The sequence below is a fragment of the Tachypleus tridentatus genome, chromosome 13 (genome assembly GCF_004210375.1).
Source record: "Tachypleus tridentatus isolate NWPU-2018 chromosome 13, ASM421037v1, whole genome shotgun sequence".
NCBI classification, from domain to species: Eukaryota; Metazoa; Arthropoda; class Merostomata; order Xiphosura; family Limulidae; genus Tachypleus; species Tachypleus tridentatus.
Window position 1 is genome coordinate 109129722 of NC_134837.1, and position 11028 is coordinate 109140749.

General features: G+C 34.4%; 1 protein-coding gene across 1 annotated transcript in view; it reads right to left on the bottom strand.

Annotated features, from left to right (window-relative positions):
- LOC143239409 (uncharacterized) overlaps positions 1-9512 on the bottom strand; it is a 39862-nt gene extending 30350 nt beyond the window's left edge. Inside the window, exon 1 of the mRNA XM_076480438.1 lies at positions 8582-9512. Coding sequence (XP_076336553.1) covers positions 8582-9259 — 678 coding nt within the window. The 5' untranslated portion in view covers positions 9260-9512. The remainder of the gene's footprint in view (positions 1-8581) is intronic.
- Between the last annotated feature and the right edge of the window lie 1516 nt (positions 9513-11028).

Here is an 11028-nt window from a genome sequence, read left to right on the forward strand (position 1 = left end):
TGAAAGCCCATTGCGTAGCTTTGCGCTTAAGAAAAATGAACAATTTAAATTTGGACACATGTTTATTATTACTTCTTTATCTTTAATATAACCTACTCTCACTCTGTCATTTAGAATAATGATAATAATATGACCGCTAACAGTTGAGATGTGTCACCGAACTCTGACTAATCAAAGGGAGCATATCGACTGATGCAATTATTACTGGTTGGATGTGCATAATAATACACGCTAGAAACACTGAGATAGAATTTAGATATTGTTTAATTTAAAGACAAGTTATTTTTTGTTTGTTTTCTTTTGAATTTCGCGCAAAGCCACACGAGAGCTATCTGCACTAACCGTTCCATATATATATCAATGTAAGACTAGAAGGAAGGCAGCTTTTCATCATCCCACCGCCAAATTTTTGGCTACTCTTTTATCAACAAATAGTGAAATTCACCATCACTCTATAATGTCCTCACGGCTAAAAGGGCAAGCACTTTTGGTATACCAACAAAACTATACCAAACAACTAAATATCTATTTGCATTTTACATAAATTTATCAAGGTTAAGCTCAGGAATGCTGGAACATTCTGTACTGGTTAACGTAGTACAACGCCAAACAAAAATTGGATTGTTGGTTACTTGCTCAGCCTAGGGAATTTGTCAAAATCTGGATTATAGCGTTATAAGTCCACTGACTTATCGTTGAGTCATATGGGGTTGTTGTTCTAGTTTCTTTTATTCTGGAGATTTGAACATATTTCTGCAAAACAGAGCTGATTCAAAGTACCATCCTTGATATGAGTGAAGTTCCTTAGGCACAACAAATAATAATATGAATTCACTGACATCTTTTCCTGACTATAATGCCTCCTTTTTGGTTAGAAACAACATATGATTCTCACTATACGGTGAAATTAGCCATCATAACCATGATGCATTTATTCTCACTGTTACTTTGTGAAAGAAGATCAAGCACATCGATAACAATTATTTGAGTTGGTGATCTTCATGCTGTAGATGCCCATGATATTTTTTCATGGACAATTTTGCTCACACCAAAGTGCAGATGAATTACATCAATTATCTACAGATCTCAACCGGACAGAAGTGGTCTTGTGCTCTCTCCAAAGTCTTAACACCTAAGGGTTTAGCTGTTGGAAAGCTGTGAAGACCAAAACGCGGTTCAGAATATAGTACTTGTGGAAATCCCATCTATAGTCAGTGTTTCTATCGATTGGTACCTTCCAATTTCCGACATAACAAGCTCTCCTAGAGGCATAATCAGTGCCACTGTGTCCAGGATACCTGTTTCTTTGGTCTTTGTGAAGGAACTATTTGTCTTTTGTTTTTATACTATTTTTGATATGCAGAATAACTAAAGTACTTTAATTTAGTCATCTTTGTTGTCTTGTGCTTCTCTTCTTTTCACAATGTTTACTTTCTTCAGCAACACATGGTCTTCAGGATAATGTATTAGCATTTCCATGGTTTTGTTCAGTTTAAATGATGATGTTAAAGTTGTACTAATGGAGTTTCTGGAGCAATCTTGGCATCTAGCCTTCTGGATTGTCAAAATTCACCACCTATTTCAATACTGCATAATCTGTCCAGAATGTAAACTTTTGGCTATGTAGGTAGTGATAGAAACTACTTAGGATTAAGTAATAGTTCTTTCCAAGTTGCACAATACTTCTTTACTACTGCATTCATTATCTTGCTGTAGTAGGTAATGCCATGTTCTTTTTCTTGTTGTCAACTGCTCTTCTTAGAAAATAACTGGTATCTGCATCTAAAATCTAAAATTAAGGGATCTGCAAGAACTAAGTATACTAGTACAGGAATAGTGGTCAGTTATTCCTTTTGTTTGTTGAGTGCCAACTTACAACCAGCACTCTAATAAACTTTAGATCATTTCCAAATAATTTGTGCTCCAACAGAAGATGGTTTTACATAACAACAATTCCAGCACAATTCCGTAAATACTCTTATCTCATGCATGTTACTTGTTTGTGACAAATTCAAGACATATTCAAACTTAGTTGGGTTTGCAGACTCTCCTTCTCTGCTGAACATGTGCCCCAGGAAACTCACCTACTGACAGAATAATTCACACTTCAACTTAAGGTTTTCTCTCCTAATCTGATCCAGAATGTTTCCTAATCCATTACAACCATTATTCAATCCAAGCAGACGAGTACAGCGTTCTATGGCAGTTTGGAAAAAAGCACTCTTCATTATTCATTAAAATGTTATGTTTTCTTACGAAATTTGTGCTGCATACTGAGTGGATTTATACATTTTGATAACAATAAAAAAAACGACCTTTATATTTCAGATAGATATAAAATAATATATTTTATATTGAAACTAATGTTTTGCCTTTTCAGTTTTATCAGGGTTAATATGCATATCAGTTATGTATATTAACCCTGAAGAAGCTGCAAAGGCGAAACGTTGGGTTAAACATTGATATTTTTTTTATATTTCCTGGTGTGTAAAGGTATATTTTCTTAACGTTTAGTAATTATAATGTAGCAGGTGCATTGCATAATAACAAATTATCACAATCCATTTTCTTCAGTAAAGGCTGTCTTATTTATACTTGCTTCTTCAACTCGAATTTCAAAAATCTATTCTTCAGATCAACTTTTCTGGTTTGATCCAGCTAAAGTATTCAAAGTAGAATCAGTCTTTAGCAGTGGATAAGCATCCTTCGTTGTGGCTTCATTTACTCTTCACTAGTATAAGCAGAACTTCGTGAATCCAGCTTTTATCTTCTTCACAAGTACTACAAGTAATGCGCATGGACTGTTTGTGATTCAGTTCTATTACCCCTTCTCTTTAAAATTATTAATATTCTTTGCAAATGGGATTTATTTGGCTAACAGACATATTAGGGTACATTTCCAGTATCAATCTCATCAGGCGGTTTATTTTGTTCAGCTTAAGCATTGAAGAAGACACCTGGATATTCCCATGAACAAATCACATAACCTACTTGAATGATTAATTGTAAGACCTCTATGGTTCCCATTATACATCTTTCTTAAGTGAGGTAGTAACGTGCTTTTACGTGAGGATCTTATAGAAGTCTTACATCTTTTCTCAAAGGTGACTACTTCTGATGTTCTTTGTTGTGGAAGCTCTACCTGTACAGCTTCACATCTTGTAATGTTCTGTCCATGTTTTACTCAAATATAAGTTTTTAAAGTTTATTATCCTGATGATTACATATTTATTTTAAGAATCGTTAGGGTTCTTTCAACGATTAATTTCTCTATGAATGATCAATAATTTATTTGATTTTTGTCTTTAATTAGACTTATTCTTAAATCTGTTTTTAAGTAGTATGTCTCATTCTCTCAAATCTTCTCTTAAAGTCTATGTCTCTTTCTCTTAATAGTTTTCTTTTTCTTTCCATCTCTTTTCTTCTTTTGATTTGATTTTTGTTCCTGTTTTTTGATTTTCTCTGTTTCTTTCTGCTTGTCCTTTTTTTATTGTTTCATCATCTCCAACAAGTTTGTTTTTTATTTAACTTTGTGTTTGGATTGCTATCTTGGAATTTAGTTAGAGTTCTATTTTATTTTTACCATACTAATTCTACTTCTGACAACAGTGTTGTAATTTTTCCTATTCTTGTGCAAGTTTCTGGATTATTTCGTAAAAATAGGCCCGGCATGGCCAGGTGGTTAAGGCACTCGAATCGTAATCCGAGGGTCGCGGTTTCGAATCCCAATCACATCAAATATGCTCGCACTTTCAGCCGTGGGGACATCATAATGTGACGGTCAATCCCATCATTTGTTGGTAAAAGAGTAGCCCAAGAGTTGACGGTGGGTGGTGATGACTAGCTGCCTTCCCTCTAGTCTTACAGTGCTAAATTAGGGATGACTAGTGCAGATAGCCCTCGTGTAGTTTTGCGAAGTTCAAAACAAACAAAACCAATCGTAAAAACAATGACAAGTGCAATCCACATAACGATAACAAATAATTTATTTCTTCTATAACGTTTGCTATACTATAGGTTATGTTCACTTGTAGACCTAACTTCATAAACAATACTTCAACAGAAATTCCGAAACTAATAGTACGTTCACTTAACATAATTATAAAGTTATCTGCAGGATTTCTATGCTAATTAATCGATAACAAACATCCTGATTAACTCACAGAGTAACTGAAAAGACGCGATAACACACATTGTCTTACAAATCACGAACAATGAACTGTATCACTCATTAATGTACTGAATAATTTACACTTTCTCGTTTTAACCTCTCATGGCCGAATGGATAGAGTGTTTGGCTTGATCTATATATCGCGAGATCGAATCTTGTCATCGAACATACTTGCCCTTTCAACCATAGGAGGTGTTATAATGTGTCAGTCAAATCCACCTTTAACTAGTACAAAAAATAACTTTAGAGTCAATCTATCATTTCTAAGTCAGAGACAGCTAGCACAGAGAACCCTATAGTAAACTTGCGCAAAATTAAAAAAAAAGGCAACAAATTTATCTCATTCTTTTTTCTTTTTTTTTTTTTTACCTACTACGCATAATTTATGGATTATTACATTACAATTGTGATTAACTCCCTCTAACAAACATCTACGTAATTTAACTATTAAAAATTCAGGTTGTGACAATACGTAAATTCTAAAGCTTAAATGACTTGCTAATGTTTTAATTTTCTTGGATATAAAAGTTAGAGAGGTTTAGCTGACATGCTGATGCTGTAACATCCTAAATCACATAGAACTCAAATAGTTATATGGCTTACTAAGGCTGTGAGTTTCTAAAGAGATACAACTTGTGATTTTTCCAGCCTATTATTGTTATGGTGAGTTTTATAAGACTTAGAGACTTGGTTGCGATTTGAGAAATAAGAGACCTACAATCTGCCAGATTCAAAGATTTTCAGTTGTTATTTATAATCAATTTTAAAAGAAACAAGAATTTAGAGTGCTTCGAGATTTAAAAAAATAATAATTTTGAGCCTACTTTCGTTATCCCAACTAATAAAAGTGCATCACCATCAAATACAATTTAAGAAAGTTACTAAATTTTGCTTATCCAAAAAAAATATATAAATGGACTACTTTCACCTTATTTGAGTAAAAAGGAAAAAAGTAACACAATTTAAAATTAAATGCTCGCAAATATTTTTAGTTCCAGATCCACAAGAAAGTTAGTTTATCAGAGCAAAATTAGGGACTAGTGTTGGCAGATGGCCTTGTATAGCTTTGTGCGAAATTTTGAAAAATGCAAATAAAACTGTCAAAGGCGGGCTCTATCGATCTGTTCAAGTTTTTCTGTCAAGCTCGTTGTTAGAAATATTACTAATCGTATTTCACAACTATATCTTGTTCACAAATTCTACATAAAAGTATGCTCAAAGATCGTACACTTTAGGAATATTTTATTAATCAATATAGACCCTTTTCAACTTCCCAAGGCTAACCTTCTTGGTAAATTACAAAAAAAACTCTCGAGCCTTGTGACTGATAATGAACCGGTCTAGAAAGTTGTTGTATCGCTTATGTCGATCATGTGTTCAAAAGACTGGCTTTAGCACACCAAAAATGGACTAGACTAACTAGAAGTGGACTAAAGAAGAACGTGGTGGTTGAGTCTCATAAACAGTACGAATTGTAAGAGTTATACATTTCCTTAGAAAACTAGAAAGTTCTTAAAGTACACACATTCACGTGTTTTTATTGTTTGGCAACTTGCACAGATAATTTTAACATTAGGTTGTAAGGTAGCAACTCTCGATGCACACTTTAAAATAGAAATATAATTTTATAATGTATTTATTATCTTTCAACACGATAGGCACTGTCTCCAGTGGCTAAGATCCAAGTCGGACAGTAATATTGTTTGGGAAGAAAGAGTTAAACAATAAGAGACTAACGTTGTTGATTTTTGTAATTGAGAATAGGCTAGGAAGTTTCATGTTATAAATACTAAGGGTTTAATAAATAGTAGAGTTGGTAAATTAATCTTTCTTATAGTCGAGGCTCAGGCCAAACAGTGCCATAATACACATACTAAGGGTAAAACGAGTAGATAAACTAATATTTTTGGTGGTTAGGGTTTCAGGCCAGGCAGTTTCATAGTGCACGTACTGAAGATTAAACGAATGGGCAAACTAATATTTTTAGTGGCTATGGTTCCAGGACAGGCAGTTTCATGGTATAGAAACAAAAGTTTAAATAAAATAAACGCTATGTTTCTTAACTGGGAAGTGATCATCCTAGACCACACTTTACCAATGCAATTACTGCAAATATCATCGTAAAACATGCTATTAAAACGTTATGTACATAACGAGAACAGTTTCAAAACTAGCTTTAAGCATAACTCTATAACAGCAGCTAATATTAAGTGTCTATCAACTAGATCATTTTTAGATATTATTCGTGTCAAACCAGGACGTTGGTAGGAAGCTACAAATAAATAAAGTTAAAAGAAACTTTCAGTATTAGGATAAGACATAAGTCATACAAATAATGAAAATGTTTCAAGTAGTAACCAGCAAAGACATTATACAAATACATAAAAGTTTACTAACAGTGTAGTGTTTAGTATTTCTCAAAGAACTGTAGTCTACTTTCATTTCGCAGGAGTTCTCCAGTGGGACAGCAGAGAGTAGTTGGATTTACAATGCTAAAATCAGAGGTTAGATTTCCCTTGGTGAACACAGCAGACAGCCCGATGTGTCTTTACTATATTAAAACACACACATTTCGCTTGCGAACTTAGTCGACTCCATAGAATAACTAAAAAGAATTGTACTATCAAAATATCTGCGTGGTATATACTACCTCATCCCTCTTGTCAGACATCTACGTAGTTATCATCAAAATGTTCTCGTCCAAATACATTTAATTTATGAAATTAACTTCAAGATATGCACTTCTTTGTATAATTTTGTTATAACAGGTATGCTCGTTCAATTCAATAAATCATTTGCAAAACGCGTCTGTATAATTTACTAATACTTCCACAGGTTTATCCCCCTAGTGGCACAGCGGTATGTCTGTGCACTTACAACATTAGCAACCAGGTTTCGATACCTGGGGTGGACAGAGCACAGATATCTCATTGTGTAACTTTGCACTTAATTACAAACGAACAAAGATTTGTTTTTCTAATTTGCTTGTATTTATATTTGGGTATATTTGCCTGAATAGCTTACTAATCTTTCTAAAGTTCTAGCTGTATAATTTTCTTCTTTTTCCAAAGATTTATTTGTATAATTTACTACTATTTCGTAAATTTTATTTGATACAGATTATATTTGTTGTGTATTTATCTATATATAGTTTAATAGTACTTCATCTGTGTAGTAACGATATTTCGAAAACTCTTCCAGTATAGTTTTTTTAATATTTAGTATACAAACATTCCAAAACATTTGTCCGTACAGTTTTCTAGTAATTCCAATACGTTTATTCGTGTATTGCTGCCAGTATTCAGTTAATTAATATTTAATGTATTTAACTGTATAATATATTAATATTTAAAAAGGTTTGTCTACGTAAGTTACTTATATTTCCAAAGGTTTGTCTGTTTGTTTGTGTTGAATTCGCGCAAAGCTACTCAAGGTCTATCTGCGCTAGCCGTCCCTAATTTAGCAGTGGAAGACTAGAGGGAAGGTAACTAGTCATCACCACCCACCGGCTACTCTTTTACCAAAGAATAGTGGGATTGACCGTCACATTATAACGCCTCCACGGCTGAAAGGGCTTGCATGTTTGGTGCGACTAGGATTTGATCCCGCGACCCTCGGATTACGAGTCAAACGCCTTAACTCACCTGGCCATGCCGGGCCCAGGTTTGTCTAGCTTACTAATTTTCAAAGTTCTCTCTGCATTTTGGTTGAATAGTTGACTAATATTTTCCAAGATTTGTCTCTAATACTTCCAAAAGTTTGACTAACTTACTAATTTTTTTAATTTCTTTCTCAATAGTATGATAATTTTCCAAAGGTTTGTATGAATAGCCATAAGTGTTACAATGTATTTCTCTCAGTATTATACTATTATCCACTGCATTCTCTTATATAGTTTACTAATGTTTCTATTCACAGAGGCTGTTAATATTCACTAAATATGAATTTAGAATATCTGTCTATAGTTTTGTCACTTACGCGAAAAGGCAGCTAGCTGAACATTACAAACAACCCAAATAATAACAAAAACAATTTGTAGCCAACATTTTTATGTCAGTTAAAATTATAAATAGCATTGTTTGTTTTTTGAATTTCGCGCAAAGCTACATATGGGCTATCTGCGCTAGCCGTCCCTAATTTAGCAGTGTAAGACTAGAGGGAAGGCAACTAATCATCACCACCCATCTCCAATTCTTGGGCTACTCTTTCACCAACTAATACTGGGATTGACTGTAACATTATAACGGCCCCATGGCTGAAATAGCGAGCGTGTTTGGCGTGACGGGGATTCAAACCCGCGACTCTTAGATTACGAGTGAGTGTCTTATCCACCGAGCCATGCTGGCTCATAAATAACATACTTGGATCTTTCGAATTAAATTATCAAAAATAAATAATTAAACCACTTACTCTTTCATGAAGACTTCGTAGATCATTTGTAATGATCTGTGGTTTGTTACTCATTGGTTCACTTAAGTCCTCTTGACATTCGCAGTCTAAGTCTTCGTTTGCCAGTTCGGCATCAATTTCCTCTTCCATCTGGACCAAGAGTGGAGCAGGCATCCCGAACTTTGACCCCTGGCGAGCTATCTCCAACAAGCACAAAATGAAACTCTTTTCGTTCTTTCGGAGTACCAAGTCATCAGTTTCGAAGAGCAAGCATTCCTTTATGTCCAGTTTCCGACACCAGGAAATAAAGTTTGATACGTTATCACGAGACTGAAATGTGCCAGGTTGAACATCAGTCCGATACACAATGTCACGTTGCGGGATAGGTAAATTTAATCCGTTCTGTCCATCTTGTTGCCATTCTCGCGCTATGCGATGTACATTGTTCGCATGTCGACACAAAATGACCCCAGTCTCTAGCCGTTCCAAAAAGTTGTCTACTGTAATGTCCAGACCGTATAATGCGTTCAACCATTCTGCCAAGTCTTCTTTCATGGCATACAGATACTCTTCGCTGGTTTTAAACGGTCGAAAAGGTCTGGGCTCCAAGAGCATGGCATGAACATCTTCTACACATGCTGTTGGCCCACAGATTTCTACTGCAGTTGTGCATGTTTTAACGTCCTCGCGACTCATCATTATTTAGGTGATCAAAAAAAAGTTTCGTTTGCTTAAAAACGTATATATTAGATTTAGAAACACATAACAAAAGTTTTATAAAACAGACGTTGCTATAATAGCTCTCTGATTCCAATTACGATGTTTTAAATATATAGCAAATATTATGGTAATAAATTAATATTCAAATACACTTTTATGTCTAGTCTTGATTACTGATGACAGAGAGACTAAAATCGTGCTTCTTGCTGCTTCTACTCAACTTCTGTGATGTGACAGACATCTCCCATTTATTTAGATAGTCACCACTCCGGAAGATGCACGTGATCATCATTGGCGAATTATTCATAACTAATTTCACTGGTTGTTTAGTTGCTTTTTCTTTTTTTATTTCGTAGTTGTTAGCGCCATCTACCGAAGAAGATGAAAGTGTCAATCATTTAGCTGTGGCCTTGAACGCATGGAAATAGTGATAGCAAACGTATCCCAGCACGGCTGGTAAGAGTATTTACTTACTAATGAAGCAGAGAAGAACGTTTTGCCCTTCTTCAGGTTAAAAAAGCTTTATTAGCGAGTGTTAATACTTATACCAGCTGTTCTGAGATAAGTTGTTACTTCAAGTGGGTTTCTCGTCATCACGAGTAATACCAACCATTTACAATCTTCTTACGCTATCAGTCAAAAGACGACCAAATATATTATAAAAAAGTTTTTATGGCAACAAAATGTTAAATAGAAACAGAACTAAAATCCATCAAAACGGATGAGACTATTTGTTATATTTGTATTTTACTTAGTAAAATTATATGGTATCAATACAGTTATGCGTGTTTGGTTTGCTCTTATGCACAAACCCAGTTCCTAGCAATAAGTCTGTAGCCATATCACTATGCCACTGCACTGGAAGGGAGGGGATATTTGTAGAAAAAACACCTACAGTACATAAATTCTCAAAAATCTGTTTGGGAGTCAAGACAACACTAACCAAACAGATGATTCATCACTTGTCGATATACATAGTAATTATTCCCTGTTAACCAACGTAAATACTTTTTAATTAGACCTCATGCTAATATCCGATGAAATCTTAATTTCCTTAAAAACTTCATATTCAACCTGATCGAGGTTCTTAAAATTTTAATCACTGCAATATCTTTTCATTGTTTCAATAAATTTCTAATGGTTTTATCTGTTAAAACGTTTTCTATAAAGCTATATAACTGTGGTCAGGGTTGGATTAGGGAAAGGTGGCAAGTAAGTGCAATTGTCTCTTAGTTGGGGGGTTCCCGAAAGACAAAATATAAATTCGTGACGACGAGTTCAAACCCATTGGATGTAAAAATGTATCACAAGATGACTGATATAGGTATTAAAACTAAAGTGAAGAACAGCGTTTTGACCTTATTAAGTCATCTTTCGGTAAGTTATTATAACGGAAGACTTTATACCTATACTAATTAATAACCTAACATATAACTGCAACGCCCTCTACAATCACCTACTTGTTTACACTCTCGACCCAAAGACACGTCTCGGTAACGGCGAGTTGCAAACTCTGTCAACCTGAAGATTGTAACGTTGTTCTCTCCTTATCAATAAAAGTTAATACCCATGACAGCTGCCTTGAGATGCAGAGAAAACAATCAAAAACTGGATTTTTGATTAAAAAAGATGACACCTGTGTCATTAATGGAAACAGCAATTTTTGTCATTTAATTAAAAAAAATTGTTTTATCATTTTTGTCACGTGTTTATAACTTGTTCCTTCTTAAATATTTGCCTACTAATGC